Source organism: Pholcus phalangioides, unplaced genomic scaffold (genome assembly GCF_987345545.1).
Source record: "Pholcus phalangioides strain wild (caught in Gottingen) unplaced genomic scaffold, Ppha-v1.0 ptg000017l_1, whole genome shotgun sequence".
NCBI lineage: Eukaryota > Metazoa > Arthropoda > Arachnida > Araneae > Pholcidae > Pholcus > Pholcus phalangioides.
In genome coordinates this window covers 45,665,891-45,684,587 of record NW_028301610.1, presented here as the reverse complement: position 1 = coordinate 45,684,587, position 18,697 = coordinate 45,665,891, and the positions used below count along the sequence as shown (strand labels likewise).

General features: G+C 34.6%; 1 protein-coding gene across 1 annotated transcript in view; it reads right to left on the bottom strand.

Moving 5' to 3' along the window:
* LOC149073511 (3-hydroxyisobutyrate dehydrogenase, mitochondrial) overlaps positions 1-18,697 on the bottom strand; it is a 120,441-nt gene that overhangs the window by 38,402 nt on the left and 63,342 nt on the right. The window contains exon 5 of the mRNA XM_089247120.1: positions 9,176-9,332. Coding sequence (XP_089103246.1) covers positions 9,176-9,332 — 157 coding nt within the window. The remainder of the gene's footprint in view (positions 1-9,175; positions 9,333-18,697) is intronic.

Here is an 18,697-nt window from a genome sequence, read left to right as displayed (position 1 = left end):
ACATTTTTTTTAATTTTTTGGAAGGGTGAAGTTGAAATTGACCTTTTAATGCTACTAAACCACACATGCACCTCATTGATATTCCTCTGCGGAACTTCTAGAGAATTAGTACATATTGGAATGTGTATGTGTGTTGTGAACCTAACGTGAAGCTTGTTTTAATGTAATTCTAATTGTTATAGTGCTGCCATCTTCTACCTATTTTTAGGAATTATGAGTGAGAAGTGTTACGATTGAAGATTTATCGCTATAGCCTTGTTGCTCTCTGTGACGAGACCTTTTAACAGGGAGATCGGCTCGCAATCCCGCCTCAAAGTTGGGAACCACAGAAAACCAACTTCAGCAGACCACTACTGTGGGGTTCGAACTAGGCTCCTCGCGATGCGAGTCATCACTATGATCACTCGACCACCACAGCGGCACCTTCTAATACTACAGGTGTCGGGGGGGGGGGGGGACAAAAAGAGGTAGAGAAAACACTGGCCTAAACTTTGTAACATGAAAATATAGCATGAAGTAGATATCTATAAGCAGAAAAAACGTGAAATGGAAAAAAAAGTTAAATGGAAAAATTTGTTGCTGTTTGTTTTGACCATTTGAAGACACCTACGATAACTACTCAAAATGATCAAAACTGATATCTACCAGGGCAGTTTAAATAGGTTTTATGCATGGCTAAAACCACCCAAATGGATGTAACAATATATTCTAACACAAATATTCTGATGCTTGTTAGAAGTAAGAACTAATTTCAATTTTGAATTTAATATGAAAGAAACAGTTAAAAACTACCACCACATCAGTTTAAGACCATTTCAATATTTCTGACCCTTTTTAACCACATTTGGCCAGTGGCCTAGTTGAAATCCATTTTGACCAGCCAAAATTACAATCTTGCCCACAAGTACCTTATATTTAGTGAATAACCATCATTGGGTACCTTTCCTTTCTGATAAATGAGTTTATTCATAAACTATATCTGGTAGTATTTATTTTATTTCTACTTGTAGACTAGAACCTTAGCTTAATCTTAATGCATGGGCATAGCCTCCAAATCCTCAATGCAATCAGATCTGTTAAAAAATTTTGAGAGTGAGTATGGTATTAGCTAGTTAGGAAGACTCATGAAAATCCCTTTGCCCAAGGCTTATGATGCCCCGGCCCAGGATGATAAAGGGTGGGGCCTTATGAAAATCTGATCTGAATACAATTTTGGAGAGAGCATGTCTAAGTATTCAAACTGGTAGGCAGGTAAAAATTTTTAGCAATAATTTTTACTAATAAAAATCACTATGTTTAGGGGGTTGTGGGAAGCTATGATGCTGTTAATTGTGTAATAAATTGTGTAAATCTCATTCCAAAAACACTCAACGCTAGTTCAAATATGATTAGTTTTGCTAGTCTTCTGTCACCCCTTTTACAAAGAGTGTCCTTGGACCTGTACTTTCTTCAATTTTTATAGTATGGACCTGCGGTGAGTGGAAATGGGCCACTTCATCCTGAATAAATGTAATTTAATTTAATGTTTCATAATTCTAATTTTTCACAAGTCATTATCCAGTATCAGCCTGAAGACTTTCAACATCATGGTGCATGCTCATTGGGAGAGGCCTTTCGTGTTGCTGTTTTTGCAAAACAAGGCATTGCAACAAAGCATTGCGATGAATTTATTAAAGATAAATTTTGAGCTCATGGCATTCAAATAACATTGAAATTAACAGAAACTGATTATAATATATAAAAGTATTTTCTTCCGAAATTTCAATTAAAAATAATTTTTTTGCATTAAAAAAATAAATTTTTGATCCTCAAGGGGGGGGGGGGAAGAGGACCCTATGCTCCCCCGTGTACGCCTCTGATCCCACCAATATGCGTTCGGATTCAGAGGGACAAAGCTGATGACAAAATTTTTCTGACAAGGGGGTAGGGGGTCAAAAATGAAAAAAAATTTGCTTACGTAATACTTGAATGGCCCCAAACAAAAAAAATGGCACCTTTCCGAATTTTGCTCCCCCACAGACCAAAACCTGGCTACGCCGCTGACACCCTCACTACAGCTTTTCCATTTTCTAAATATATTATATACCACTTTGACATCCCTATTTCTTCAAATTAATAGTTATTTTATTTAAAAAAACAATATTATTTACCTCTGAACACCTTTTGTTCTTCTGCAAGAATCAATTCCACCTATTTAATCCCAAGAATCTATAAAACGATTGGTAAGGAACATTTTTCATATCTAGTCCCTAAATTCTATAACTCTTTGCCTAATCAACTCCTTAACAATAATACTTCATTATTAGCCATTAAAACAAAATTAAAACGCTACCTGTTTTCAATAAATAATATTGAAGTGTTTTTTTAGGATGAGAGAATTTCCCATGTATAACTTTTCTTTTCCCTTACTACATTTGGATCTACTTTACATTTTAAATTAACTTTCCCTTTTTTTTCTACAATCAGAATATTAACACATGCCTGCAGCTACCATGACACCTATCAAGTTATATTGTGTTTAGCTTTTTTTTTACTTTCTGTTCACAACATGTTGTGTTAATTTTTTTTTATCTTTTTATTTATTTATATGCTTACAGGATTCATACCAAATTGTAATTTGTGATTACAAGTAAGGGCCATTTGACTCCTTGGTAATTTTTTTCTCTACCCTTTTCTCTGTATTCCATATTTCTCACTAATAAAATATTGTATTAAAAAAAAAAAGATGCTAAGCGAGATGGCATGGATGGTCCCCAGTGGCGTAGTCAGGTTTTGTTCAGTAGGAGCAGCAAAATTTGGAAAGGCGATATTTTTTGTTCATGCTTTAGGTGCGAACTTAAAATTATAGATTAGTGTATAAAATTATAGAACTTGAAATTTTTCGATTCTGGCTACCGATCAATTCATTTGATAGACGGCAGAATGAAGATGCCATTGTATTACCTCATGTGAACGGGTAGAGAGCTGGCAGTGCTAAAGCACACCTTTCCACATAACTATGATTGAGAGATCACTTGGCGGACGCCTCAACAGGGCGAAACAACTTTATGAGAAGATTGAATGTCTCGAAGAAATGAACCTGTGTTGTATCTCACTATGTATCCAGTATTTATACGAGAGCGTTCCCACTATACATTCCAACAGGAACCAACCACAAGAATGAAGGCATAGCACTGAACTCTGCATCTAATTTACATATATTCATGAAAGGGAAATAATATTGCACAAAATATATCACAGAATCTGGCAACACAAATACAGGAAATTCGAGATCTGGCTAGGATCCACAACTTTTAGGCCTATTGCAAATTGTATAAGCTCATGACATTATCAACTGTGAGATGGTCCTAGGACCCACCAATGGCATGAAGGCAAAATTATTGCACATTTATATAACACTTTGCAGGACAACTATATTATATTGCACAAATATATAACATTCTGCAAAACACTAATATTCTGCAAAACACTAATATTCTATATTGCACAAATAATTCATTTCTCACACAATAATTCTGAGTTTGATGATGATCCCTGCGGAGCCCCCACTGGCGATCTACTGGGCTTCCCATCATAATATTGGCAATTGGCCGGCCCCCCTCATGTGTGTGTAAATGTTTCCAATAAAGTTTTTTTTCTTGCATCGGATATGATGTCATACTTTACTTTTGCATTTTTCTCGAAAACTATGGGTCGCACAGGTACAGTTGTTTGGGTATTTTCATGTATTCCAAGCAAGGACTCTAGCTGTGCAGAGTTTGGACAGTCTTGATGGGACACCCTGTGTGTATACATACACTAGTACTACTCAATTATACATGTACTTCCAAAACATTTCTCTGCAGAATTTCTAGCAAACCGGTGCATGCCAGAAAGTTCTTATATTATGTGTGCCCATAATGTATCTATGATGTCATGGTTATGTGAGTGGTTTGTGTTTGAGAAGTTTTACCATCAGAGAGTTTTTCATATTAGAAGTAAAACTGGCAGATGCCTGAAGTTTCGTGTTATGCAAATACCATGTTGAAATCCTGCCTGCTCTCTATGGAAAACTTTTCAAATACAAACGAAACAAAAAAACCTGTTAGCATTTGTACCTCAAAGTTGAAAACAGAAAAAAAATTCACTCCAGCAAACCACCACTCATCATAATACCCACACGATCGCCCAGTGGCTATAGCATGCTACTAGATTGCAGATGCACAAGCAAAGGGTGGCATGAATTCAAAAACGTTTAGGAACCACACTGCTTAGGAATTTCAAATGAATTGGCGTGTGCCAAAAATTGTCGTATATGTCTATAATGTATTTAAGTATGTCTGGAGGCATGATACATGTTTTAAATGCCACTGTCCATCTTCTGAATCGAAGTGAAAGTGGCAGGTGTATAAATCAATTGAAATAATTTTTGTTTGCTGCTACCAGCTTCTTTTGGAGAAACTGTTTAAAGGAAAGTTTTGCACCAAGTTAAAAAAACTTAGGCAGGTATTTTGCACAGTGTATGTACATTTATTTTTAGGGAAATAAATTCATGGGGTGTGTTTTATAACAAATCAGAGAAGAATGAAAATATATCGAGCAATGAATGATACAGACTAAGGCTTCCCAAGACATTTTCTATCCGCGGTGCCCATTATCCTAATCAACGCTTATCTGCGGCTCTCAGAGCAGTTTAGCATAGAATCACTTCAAAAAATCTTTGTTGGTCCACCTCTCCACAGCGCCTCACACAAAGGTTGAGAGTGCATAGTTTGAGAATCCTTGGACTAGGGAGTTCTTGGTTTTTTCCTTGTTGACTGACCAGAGGATCTTTGGGTAATTGCTGCCAAACCATGAGACGGCAAAGTCCATATCAGTAAGTATTGTAATTCTTCAGATATGTGCTAATTGAAAAACATTGATCTAGATAATCTTTTAAGAGTAGACTCAACATTTTGCAGGAACTTTTTGTTTTTCTGAAACAGTATACATACTGTATATGTATCTTTTGCTACTTTCAAACTTTCCACATGGACATATCCAGGCCTAATCCGGGTGCCTCAAGTGCAAAAAGGGCTTCATAAAGATGTGATCCTGTTAAAATTTTTGAGAGTAAACTACTAGGCATGCATTTTTAAACAGCTAGAGGGCCTTCAGAAAAATCTCTGATGCTTGTAAGACAGAAGACCATGCATAGACCACCACTATGTTGTTGTGAGAAGTACAGAAACAAATAATGCCCGGAATTCTGCTTTAAAAAGTGATGAGTAAATATAGTGCATTTATGTTATTTCATTTCGGAAACATTCAATGGATCCTCAAAGGGTGCATCACACTTAGGGCCCCTAGGTTCATCGCCACCTTTTTTAGGGTGTAGAAACGCAATGGTGTCTTGATGCGTGTCCCTTCAATTCTTTGTAGTGTTTTTTTTTTACATTAGGATATTATGAGGAGCCGCGGAAAAACGATGACAAAGTCAGGGGTCCATGGGTGCCAAAAATTAAAAAACACTGTATTAATTGAAAGAGGGATATGTGTGTTAAGAGTTAACAAACACACCGGCCATAAATTTTTCCACAGAATAATTTCTCAGACTCAACACTGCATATGCATAAGGATGAGACAAAAGTGTTTCAAAGAAAACAAACTAAGCCATGAAAAAAGACAATACTTGTGAGAAAGTAACATTTTGAGCACAAAATTATGCATTATCAACGTATAATATATTATCGTACAACATAGTTTACTTTAATTTCCTCTCATTCTCTGCATTTCAGAGCACTATTGACCCAAGATCAGAGGCTTTTATTTCACCCCCCCCCCCTTTTAAGAAAAACTTCCAGGACCCCTTTTATGTTTCATCTTGAGTTTTTTAGGGCTTAAAAGCTTGGAGCTGCTTTTCCTCTTTTCTTAGTCTTCGACACTACCCTATATACAAGCTAGTAGCTATTGCCAAAAGGCATCTCAAGATAACGTGGCATTTCTAGGCGCACTAAATCTAGCCAAGTCTCTTGCATAGGGTGGTATTTCTAGGAGCTCAAGCTATACTTAAGGCACCCAAAGAAAATGTGATACTTCTTGGAGCTTGAATCCTAGCCATTACTTTAGTAGTCAGTTCAGTAGTCTCTCTAAAATAGGTTCCTGTGCCTAATTTCTTCAGAAGGCCCCTTCATCAAAGCTCTTGGTGGCTTTTCACAACAGAACGAGCATTTGCTGAATGCCATATTTTCAGAACTGAGGCACCTATAGAAACTATTTCTAGTAGCTCTAATGAGAATGACCACTAACGGGGAAAAATAGTTACAACACTGCCCCCTTTAATAAAGACAGGAACAGGGGCTGCTTTGAACATGCTTTCAGATGAAGAGCTTGAGAGCAATTTTCAAAAATGGTAATGAAAATCTCACTTTTTCTCCTCCTCCTCAAATTTGTATAAACCCAAATACTGAAACTGCAAGAGGCGCTTATATAAATGGAGATTTTTTTTCCTTCCTCACCCATTTTATGAAGGTCATTGAAAATGAGAAATTTGATTTTTTATAAATTTTTTTTGGAGATCAAGTCATTTAGGAGAATAGGTGCCCATGTGGGCAAAATTTTGTCCCCCCGGTGGTCCCTAATTGTACATATTCTGCCACACTATATTTTTATTTGGTATATTTTCATCAGATCCACCAGAGCAAGTGAACTCAACCCAATAAACTGATGCTGGCTTTTAACCCACAAGTTAACAAGGCCAATCAAACCCATTTGCTCACCAACAAGATGTTAAGCAAAATGACTCGCTGTGATGAATATTTTATGCCATACAATAAGATTTTTGTTTTGTTTGTTGTATCCTATGTACATAATATGACAAGTGTAAGATAACAGATGAGATGGCATGAGCCTCCAATTCCTCCTAAAATATACCTTCATTCTATAATATGTTCATCTCACAAAACAACAAACTTTTCTCCAACTCCCAGCCCCATCTCGTCTGTTTATCACCACAAAATTTGTTAATCATGACAGAACCAAATTGTACAGGGAAAATATATTGTAAAAAATTTTGTATGTATATTTTTTTTTACTCGAACTAAAGTGTTCTGGACTCTGCTTGGAGAGAGGTTGGAAGAGATATTCGCAATGGGAGAGTCCAGTGGCAAAGTTCTTGTGTTCATTGATTCAGCATTTGTATCCAGGAAAAGAAAGCATACATAATCCCCCCTCTCATAGACATCGGGGGGGGGGGGGGGAGCAGACTCCTTTAAAAATCAGCTCAAAAATTATTCCTTTCATAGCAATATGCATATTTTTTTCAGACTCCATGTCCAGACTGGGTGTTGTTCGGAGGTTACCTGTAATGCTGTTTATGGGATGCATTCGGCTCCAACACAATGTGACTGTTGTTCGGAGATGGCCATCACAAGAAGTTTTATTTACAAAATTTGTAATATTTTACATTATTTAAAAGAAAAAAAGAATGTTTTCTATTTTTCTCCAAATTTTACCTTCAGGAGAATATTCTTGTCTAACTTCTCTAGTTGACAGATATGAAAATAAGCATCAAGCTGGCTATAACCATTTAAAGTGGATGTTTATGCAACAATTTATTATTTATTTATGAGAATTCAGTAGATGCAGTCAGCAAGGCTCAAACAAACAGATTTCAATTGTTCTGAAGATGACTATATATCCTTTTAGAATTTTTTCAAATGTCTACAGTATTATTCCTAGAGAGTATAAGAGAGTGCACTAAAACCATTCGGGAGGATATGGGTCTGATAATAAAGAACATGCACAGTATTTATTTTTTTAGAAAACTTGAAGAACTTGACTTAGTGCATTATTTGCTTTGTTTGGATATATCAACAAAACGATAAGGCCTTTTTACAAAAATATAAAATTAATTTTTCACATTCTGAAAAAAGAATATTATACGAATACTCAAAATTTAAGCAGTGGTCATGTTATGCAGTAAAACCTCCTGGCACGCACATCTATGAACAATGGTAATTTTTGAATAACAGCTATATTTTTTGATGGAACCGAACGTGTCCCATAGACTTAACATTACAGATAACCTCCAAACAATGGCCACTTTGGGCATGCAGTCAGAAAAGAAATACACATATCACTATGAGAAAAGTAATTTTCAAAGCTTTTCCCCCTTCCTCCCGAACTATATAAGGAAAAAGATTATGTATGCTTTCTTTTCCTGGGTACAAATGCTAGATGGGTATATTGGAGGCAGTGGAGAGGGAAAAGGGCCATCAAGTGCTCTATACTTGCATTCAAAAATCACCTAAATGGTCTGAAAATGTTCTACAGACGACTTAATTGAAGTGGGAATGTGCTGTGGTCAGCACCCCAGGTCACTTAAATGATCTATAAATGTGCTGCAAGTCATTGAAGTGATCTGAGAATGTGTCGCTTAGCCAATTCTTGCAAAATTAGGTTTGAGATCATGGGTCACAGTAGATGGCCCAGATGGCCCACGTGTCAGGAGTTCAGCATACATAGTCTAGTTGATCATGGGGTAGGAATAAAAAACCATTTTGGGTTGCTAGCACACCATCTTGGTCCATATCAGTTTTTCTCACCGAGTCATTTTTGTTGTCTCATTTTCAAGTCAGTTCTTACCTCAGCACTGCAAGCGTACATAATATTTATATAAGGATGCCAAAATAAGGCTGTAGATTGATTAATCAATTATTATAATATTACCAATATATATATAGTAATATAATTGTATGTTATAATAAATCAAATATATAATTATCATAATGAATTACAGAACGGATATCATTTTACATGTTATAACAGATCGCAAATTAATTTTTTTTAAGAAATAAAATGGCCATTTCCAATAGCGGCCACCTTTTCACGCCCGTGTTAGTGGCTGTTGTTGGGAGGTTTTACTGTATCAATTATATTTTTTACCAGTAGTTTATAACATGATTTTAAAAAGTGGGTATGATTTTTGTGGGAATTTTTTTTCTCATGTTTTTATAAAACAAAATGTTTAAAATGCAATTTAAATCATTAAATTATTTAAATTTTTTGAGGTCTATGAAAGGAAGCATCATTTTCAAAGTTCCAGTTATATGAGTTTCACATCTATACAATAGCTTGGCCTCTTGAACATTATATAAACAAGATTCTATTGCATATACTGTTCAATCATTAAACCTCATCCTTAGTTTTTACTTACTTTCGCCATAAGAGCTGTACCAAACCCTCCTTGATAGTTGTTTATAGCAGGCACATTTTCCATAACACCAGGGACTGGATTATATACTTCACTTGACCAAGAACGGCCAGAGCTCATATTGAGTATGTTACCCATCATTTTCGGTTCTAAACCCAACCTGAAAGAAAGATCATAAATAGGACACATGCAGTCATTGTATTTGATAGAAATTTTATTATGCTATTTTGGTAATCTTTACTGGTCCTGAGATAATCATTGAATTAAAGTCGGAGACTGCCTACCAAGTTTCATACTGCCCATTGAAATTTAAAATTAAAGCACAGAAAATCCAAAGATCAGAACCAGAAAAATATCACAACAGTGAAACAGGTTAATTATAATTCCCTATCAAAAAAGTAATTACTTAACAAGAAAGAATATTCAAATCACTACGAAACACGGAAGGCAGTAATATCACATGTGGCATGCCAATGATTAGCATTGCGAAAGAATTACGCAAATATTCCTGTCACCTGGGGCGTGAAAGTACTTCAGACATTTCTATACATTAGAAAATAAAGTACTTCCCAGTTGCTATTTAAAATGGACTCAGACAGCTTTTGTGCTTGTTTTTACTTGATAAGCACTGTTTTACTTGATAAGCTATTTTTGTGCACTGTTTTTACTTGATAAGCTATTGTTGATTGTTTAAGATGCCTCAGAGATTGATTCAATGACCTTTTAAGCAACTGTCAGACTTCAAATAAAGTTGTATCTTTGGATTGAGACAAGCAGGGTGAACATATCAATGTATTGCCATGCCAGGGAACTTGACTGTTCTGACCATACTGTTAAAAAATGCTGGGAGCAGTGAATGTGTGAAGACATGCACAAGCATCATACAAACTCTGGATGCCCTAGTTTGCCCAACAATAGAGAGGATTGCTTCATCAGTAGATAAGCCCAAGCAGGCCTGCACTGATCATCCAATTGCAGATGCCATATTCATCAAGCAACCTTGTATCAGACTTGACCATTTTCAGACAATTAGGTTTGCTCTCATAGCACCCATTAAATTTGTGTCATTGACAGCTCTAAAACTTTGACTTCATTTGCAGTGGCATCAAGAGTGCCGAACCGCACTAAAGGCCTAGCAGGTGCTATTGTTTTATTATTTTTGTGTCGTAGTGGTGATCTCAGCACTAAAAGATTGCTTTGGTCAGGTATTGTGATTTATACATTTTAATATAATTACACATCAAGTTTCATTTAAATCCAAAGCTCTCTTCTTGGTGCAATTTTTTTTGATCGGAAATATATATTATCATAATGTCTAGTAAATAAAGCTGCACCCAAAAAAATAACCAGAGGGAAAACAAAAGGTTTTATTTCAGAAATGTTGTAGGTAATGTCCAGCATCTTCCAAACTTAATTATTTTTTAACTAGATCTGGCCTTTTTTTTTTTTGGCCATTTAGTTGGGAAAAAAACCATCTAGTTGTTTTTCTAATATTTATAAAAAAATTTCCCCTGCGTACTATGTAGTAGTCTATTATTAAATTATGTGAAAATATGGGAATTTCCCAGAAAATATGGGATGCATGGTCATCTACACAATGGCTAAAATTAATTCTGGTTGTTTAAGTACAGTTTCTAGTTACTTTTGATGAAGGATCTAGTTGGAAAATTTTTTGACTGTTGGCACCACTGACCGCGACTCCCAATATTTGTTAACTTTTTGTGACCTTTGATTGCAAATATTAGTTTTCAGGTCTGCTACTCGATGCATTAGTATTTAGTTTTCTGTTGACAATCGTTAGGTTAACTTCCTCTTGTAGTTGTCTCTTCGGGCAAGATTCAGTTTTTCATTATTATTATGAGTGAATCAACAAGTGATTTCGAATCTGGAAGTGAAGAGGTGTATGGAATGAGGATGCTCACAAACATAATGTAATTAAAGCCACAAAAGTTAAAGGTATTCAGCATAAAACCACAAGAGTCAACTCATTCCTCGTCACACAAAGGGAAAAAGATACTCGTAAGTTTGACTGAAATCTTTTTATTCTCCACCAATGTTTTACTTTCTATATTACAGTTGATTCCCGCTTTAATGAAAAGTCATAACAAAAATCTCATTTTAACAAAAACTTTTATAACTTTCAGATAAGTCTACATAGTTACAATATAAAAAAAATCTGGAATTCCTTTGTAAAATTTCATTATTACGAAGTGATTCTCTGGTCTCTTGGAGTTTGTCATAAAAGGATTTGACTGTATTTGCATTTTCACCTGTTGATAGATTATCTTTTTTTTTTATTTTGTTCAGGTCCCTCCGAAAATACTTTGATAATATCTCAGAAGAGGAGCAATGTAACCTGACTGATAAAATGAACAGCTTTGAAATGAAGGAACAAGACGTTTACGTAAAGGGGTTGCTGGGAACACCTGTGAAGGCCAAAACTAAACGTCATAATACTGGTTCATTCAAACCAAAGACTTTCTCTAGTAAGTACTTTGTAAAAGTAAAAGGGCAAAGAAAGAGATAGTTTGTAAACAAGCTTTTCTAAGTTTACATGGTACAAAAGATAAGAAGAGTCAAACGTTTACAACCAACTCAACTCCCATGGTAAATAAGCTGGATCGAGAATTAATGCCATTCCAGGAGATGCATGTCTTACGATTCAAGACTTCATTAATGACGCTCCTCAAAAGAAACACACCACTCCAGTGGTATTACCAAAAAATACCTTTCGTCTTCCCTAAACGTTAATACTATGTACAAAATACTTTTGTCTAAATTTCCAGAGTTCTTTTGAAAAGTTCTTTTTGAAATATTTCCATAAAAATTTTAATTTGTCTTTGGGAGACCTCAAATCGGCGTGTTCCAAGTATGAGGAACGTGGTGTGAAATTACAGGAACCTCATTTAACCGTTTAAAGGCCAATGTTCCATAAATGGAACATAGTTTTTATTTACAAAAATGTCAGATAAAAATTGATTCAAACATTTCCGGTTTTTTATCGTATATAGAGAAGAGTTCAAAGTATTTTTTGAAATAAATTTGGAAACTTTAGGTTGATATAAACATTTTTGACAGAATTTTGAAATTTGACATTTTTTGGGTATTTTTTCCCTATTTGGATTAAAATTTGCCAAAGTTTCAATTTTGAAGTAAATTGAAAATTATTTTGCATGTTTTTACCGCTTAATATATCAATCAAAGTAAATCAATTAGTTTCTTTGTACTGTTAAACATTAAAGAGCTACGCGCGTTCAAAAATGCATGTTCCATTTATGGAACATTGGCCTTTCAAGAGAGCGGGATTCTAGGGATATCTAATGTGTAGTGCGCTGCTACTTCGATTTTCCCGTTCGAATCCCAGGGTATTGTCATCATTTGACATGGTTATAGGGGCTAATTCTGGGTAATATGACAAAGAGGAATGTGCTCTCTGGGATTGATTGTTTATATTGTGTGAGTACTTTTTTATTCTTGCATTCATAGAAATGTATGTTTTTGTGAACTTCAGACTAATCAAACCGAGTTCGACAATCCTAGATAGCCTTGTTGTGTTCGGCTGAGTGTAACCATATCAAAAATATATCTTGGAAGAAACTGGAGGATATTTAGAAACTTTCAGATTCCGAATTAGAGGATGTAGATACATGCCAATTACGTGATAATGAAAATAAACATCATGGATGAAGATGATATGGTTGAAAATGATCCAGCATCAAGAGTTGCAACTGATATATGTGAAATGCTAGGTAATTTTTAAACAATGAGAATAAGGTGTTAGAAAACTCCTAAAATGTGTTGTTCAAAAGATGTAGGGCAGAAAAAAAAACCAAAACGTAAATGTAACACTCAAGTTTCAAGAAAAGGCAAAACAGTTTTGAGTAATCTGAGAAAAAATTATTGCATGGGATAAAAAAAGTTCTTTTTAAAATCTGATTGAAACCTCGGCTCTGGATTTCGTGGGAAAAGATTTGCCATGTGACCATTATAGCACATTGGATAATTCATTCAGAGTTGTGAGAAGCAAATCGTATTTCGCATTTGAAATTCCGAAGAGAAGTGACAAAGAACATTCTACGAACGAAGTAGGGGTTAATTAATCATCAAGGTCCATGTTGTCAACTGAAAAAAAATGTCAGGTAATCTGATGGCCATTATATTGTGTTTGTGATGCAAGGACAGTGGTAACATTTACACATGTGTTATGTGTTTTCTGGCAAACTGCACAATGTGACAAATGGGCCCTTCAAATTCCAAATGTCAAAACAAGTGTTTTTGTTCGGCCTTTAAATGGTTAAATGACGTGGTGAAAAGTATGGCCAGTGCTGAGCTTATAGTTCACGAAAGGTGCATCTAAGTTCTTTACTAAAACCAAGGAAGAAATGTAAAGGAAGCAGTTCTGTCATGGGGACGTCATTTGACTACATGCAGAACCTCCTACTTCCTGTGCTTCCAGTCCAGGAAATATTCTATTTTCGCCAGTTATGGGTTTCTGAAGTTTGTGTTCACAATTTGACCACTTAAAAAAGGTATCTTCTACTCTTACCACAAAGGGCAAGCCCTCAAAGGTCTGAACGAAGTGGTAACACTTTTGAATCATTATATTGAGAAAAATGTTCCTGATTCAGTTGAAGAACTTCATTTATTTTGTGATGACAGCTCTGGCCAAAACAGAAACGGTATTATCATTAAATTTCTATTGACTCTATCAGCAAGAGTAAAAAATTAAAATTCACTTGTACTTTCCTCAGCGTGGCCACTCCTTCAATGACTGTGACAAGGATTTTTATGTAGAGGAAAATACGAAGAGAAAATAAACTCTTCACTCATTAAAAAAATCTTCCAATGTAAACAAATTGGACGTCGAGGAGGTCACTATTGTTGACATCTTAAACTTTAAGGCTTGGTCTGCCTCCAATTTTAAGAAAAAAAAATGCTGTCTTTGAGAAGTTACAGAAAAAATATACCATAGGAACACAAAGTAACATTTCAAATTTTGAAATATTATGAATACGAGTTCAACCCAGAGAAACCAAGTGAAGTGTTGGCTCGAATTTATATCGACAACCAGCTGTCAAGAATCTTTTTTTTTTTTTGCTCAGAACCAAAGGCGTTTGTTCCAGCATGCCTAAAATTCCTGAATATCAGTGCTACACTTTGAAACATCCAATTACTATTCTGAAGATGGAGGACTTGAAAAAGTTCGAACAATACATTCCTGGAGAATATCATGGTTTCTACGAATCAATCTTGCAATGGCTTACTACTTCTGCAGCAGAAACTCCTGAAGATTTCTAAAAAAAATAATGTGTTTATCAATGTTTGCTATTATCAATAAAAAATTCTTGATTTTTTAATTTATTATTTCCTGTTTTTCAACCAGTTCATTTCAAAAAGGACCTGTGTCAGAAAAATGTTTTTCCCTATATCTAAGTTCAGAAAATTTTTTAAATTTTTTGTTTTGAAAATGTTGCATCAACGCATAATGGAATATGTCCAAGATAATACCATCAGAAAATTACGTTATTATCTTCATTACTTTTTACTGTATTCAGCTTTTGGCTTCTCCTGAAAAATTTAAATTCACCAATATCAGCCCTTTTCGAAATGACTGATTCAATTGCAGTAGACTCTCGCTAATACGGCACATATCAGACCAGGGTGTGTTGGATTGCTGGAAGTTCATTAAGTCCATTTAAATAATAGTGAAACCTGTTTAACACTAGAACCGCAGCACTTTCGGTATACCTAGAACCGTGGACTGGGTCAAATTGACCCAAACTGTGGAAAAACGGTATTTCATAGGCGAAAACAGGAATTTATTTTCGGTTCCTGGGGTTTTCCCTTCTCTTATTCAATGTTGTTTAATTGCGTATTCATAATGGAAAATATTTGTTCATGAATATAAAATGGGCTTCAAAATTAGCTAAAAAAGATGTAATTCAGTAAAAAAATATTTAGTATACATTATTTACTCTATTCAGTCCAAAACATTTTTCAGTAATCCCATAATACGACAAAGATGTAAAATAAGTACATCAAATTAAGTATGAGAAAGTCTATAATATGATTCTGTCAAATAAGTAGTGATTTCTTACTGATAAGTGGAATTTATGATGAGCAGTTGAGCAATTTTTTTTTTCATTATTATTGCACATTCATCGCATGTTGAAGTTGCACATCCCATGCTAACATTAACAGTTTTGTTTCCACATTTTTATGTTACCTGACACATCAGATCGTTTATTTTTATTTATTACTATTATTATTTTGATCGCTCACGAACAGTTACATGATCAAGAGAGCACAAACGTTTCCTTTTGTGCAAGGGTAACACGTATGATGAATACAGCTCTTCAATAAGATTTTAGGGGAACTGCTTTCCAAAAACTAATTCTGGCCTTCTGTACTGCTCTATACAAAATACAGTAATATTTTTATAGTGAGATCCAGGATATTGTAGAAAGCGTCTGTGATGCCACCTTCATCGAATATTTTCTGGGCATTTGATCGCTACAACTACGATCGTTACACTTTGTTGAATTGTAGTGTGAAATAGTTTGTGTGTGGGGCATTATATTGTTCTTTCCTTGATAAATTGTCATTGTGGCATCATTGTTCTATTTGTTCTATACAACTGTAGTTTCACTATATTTATTGCATCAGATAATATTGCTCTTCAATTTCGTCTCACCATCTCTACTAAGCTCATATTTTTGGCTTTTAGCATTTGAGCCAGCTTCAGTGTAATGGGAAAAAAGTGTCAGTTGAGGACATTTCTCTGCCCATGTTCTTAAATGGCTTGATCAGTTGCATCACTATGTGCTCTGAAAGAGATTCGTTGGACGCAGACACTTCCCAAGATTTGGAAATCTACTCAAAACGTATTTGGTGCATGCCAGAATCTTATTCTTTTTCTGTGACATTGTTTGCCTACAGAAATTTTAACTACACGTTTTTTCTAGAGTTAAACTTTTACTCTCCCAAAATCTTTATTGAGTTTCATCAGAATTCCAGGTATTCGAGTTTACAAAGAAAAAAAAATACTTAGCTCTACTTGTCATTCCTCCACTGAAAAAAGATAATCTGCTCTGACAATGAATTGGCCTCGACCATGAAAGACCTTTATTCTTCACTATCTTCATTTACAAATACCTTTTAGAAAGGGTAACCACTTCCAAGAAAATTATACACCCCTTTTTTCCTATAGAATAGTACGTAGGGTCAAAATGACCCAAACCGCAGTTCTAGGTATAAGTGCTTATAGCTCTGGAACACAAAATATGAAGATAAAATTTTCGTGACTAAATATTCATATGATATCATGAAAAGTCACGAAATTTGTTTAAAATCTGCATGTAAGTTTTCGAGATAAATGAAAATGAAGTGTGGTTTGGGCCAAATTGATCCACTCCACGGTTCTAGTGTTAAGACACTGTATGAGACGGAAACCTGCCTTAAACGGAGCAAATATATAGTCTTGTGAATAATTAACGCTTTCTCAATCATAAGAAACCTCTTTAAGATGGAAACTGTGCAACGCAGAAACAAAAAGGAAATTTAGTCAATTTGTAGATACAAAACCTGCTAAAACAGAAAGAATTTTTGGCAGAGTGCATGTTTTTGTCCTTTGGATGGGAAGAAAGCTAAGTTGTTCTGATCCCCCCCCCTTTTGTTAGGCAAACTCTTTCACGTCTTGGAAAAACGATGAATGCTTATTATATAGCTGAACCTGTTCTGGGGGTCGGGCATTAGAGGAAGCACAAAGACTCACTATTCAAAATTTGATAAAAGCTTGTTTAGCATTTCATTTATGATGGAAATGGTGACTTGTTAGAAAACACTCCTATATTTCTTTGAAAAAGTTTAATAATTTCGAGAGAGCGAGGGAGACAGAATTATTGTTCACAATTTAACGACAGCATGTTTTGGCCACTGCAGAGATGTTCATTTAGTGTAGAGATGGCCACCAGCAACAAGAAATGCATATTGAATTTGAACACAAAAATGGAGTTCATAGAGGCTTAACTCTTTGACAGTTACGTATATTCAGATAAATCCTTTGAAAATAGGCAGAGCCTGTTCAGGAAAGACGATGCTTTCCCCCATTCTAACCAGCAGGTAGCCAGATTTTCAGTGATTGGAGATCCTCCCATCGCAACAATAAGTCAACGACATGAATAGGCCTATTGTAAGTTAGCCATAATGGTCTCACTGAGTGTTTAAATGTTTATGAAACCTAGGAAATCAGCTTTCCCTGATTTCCTGGGGAAAAATGAGAAATTATTATATTCCCCAATTTCTTTCTATTTTTTGGATTCATGCAAAAAGATAATTATTTTAATTGAAAGATATAAATCAATATTACATGGAAATCTCGATCATCAACATTTTTACATTCACAACAGAGTATTCGACTGAAAATAATGAAATTATATATGAGCTTGTAACACATCACACATGGAAATATCTAGTAAAAAGCTCGTTTGTAAAAAAAAAAATTACCCCAATTTTCCATAATAAAGTCATGGCTTATACTCATATAACTTTCAAAGTTAATCGTTAGCTCTTATGGCAGATTCAAAGTCGCAGCTTGTCCAGAAAAACATTTAATGTTTACTTATTTAGTTTTTAAAATTAGTAATTTTTTACAATTAATGAAGAAACCACAGAACGTAAGTGAAACGTACGAAATAATTTTTAAATTAAAAATTTTTTTTTTTAATTCTTGGACGAAAATTATGTGTCTCTTACACGAGGCTTCGACGTCCTCTACAACAGTATTTTCACGAAAACTTTTCTTTTTTCTTTCTAGATGTGGCTTATATATCCCAGTTGCTTCTTTACCGAAATTAACGGTCATTCAATTGAAAGTTTCTTGAATACTCGATATAAAATCAATTTCTATTGTGTGACACATTATGGACATTCAATATTTAATAATAAATATCACAGTCTATTAATTTATCTGTTGGTATTCAGTATGCTATGATATGAATATCCATATATATGTACGTTAACTTTCAATACATTTTACTGAAGCTTAAGAAAAATATTAATAATTAGCAGTTGATTAGTTACCATATTAGATAATTTTTAGAGATTTAATAGTTTAATATTTATAATAGTTAAGATTTAATAATTTAATTTTAGAGATTTATTTAATTATATAGATAATTTTTTTGCGGATAATTCGAGGTACTCAAATTCGAAAAACTGAGGAAAAATTCGGGAAAGAACAGCGTTAAATGCGGAAAAACTGTTTTAGAGTTTTTAACGCTATTCTTTCCGAAATTTCCTCAGTTTTCGAATTTGAATATCTCAGTGAATATAGCACTTAGAAACTTGGAATTTTTTTGTTGATTGTTCACGCTGGACCAACATGCTATTTTTGATTTCGGTACCACATTATTTTGTTGAATATATTTTGTAGCAAGTCATTGGTTCATGATACAATGCTTTCAATAACTTGTTCATAAAAATAAAGGTGGATAGTTCAATGAATTTGAAACGTTGTATAGTGGG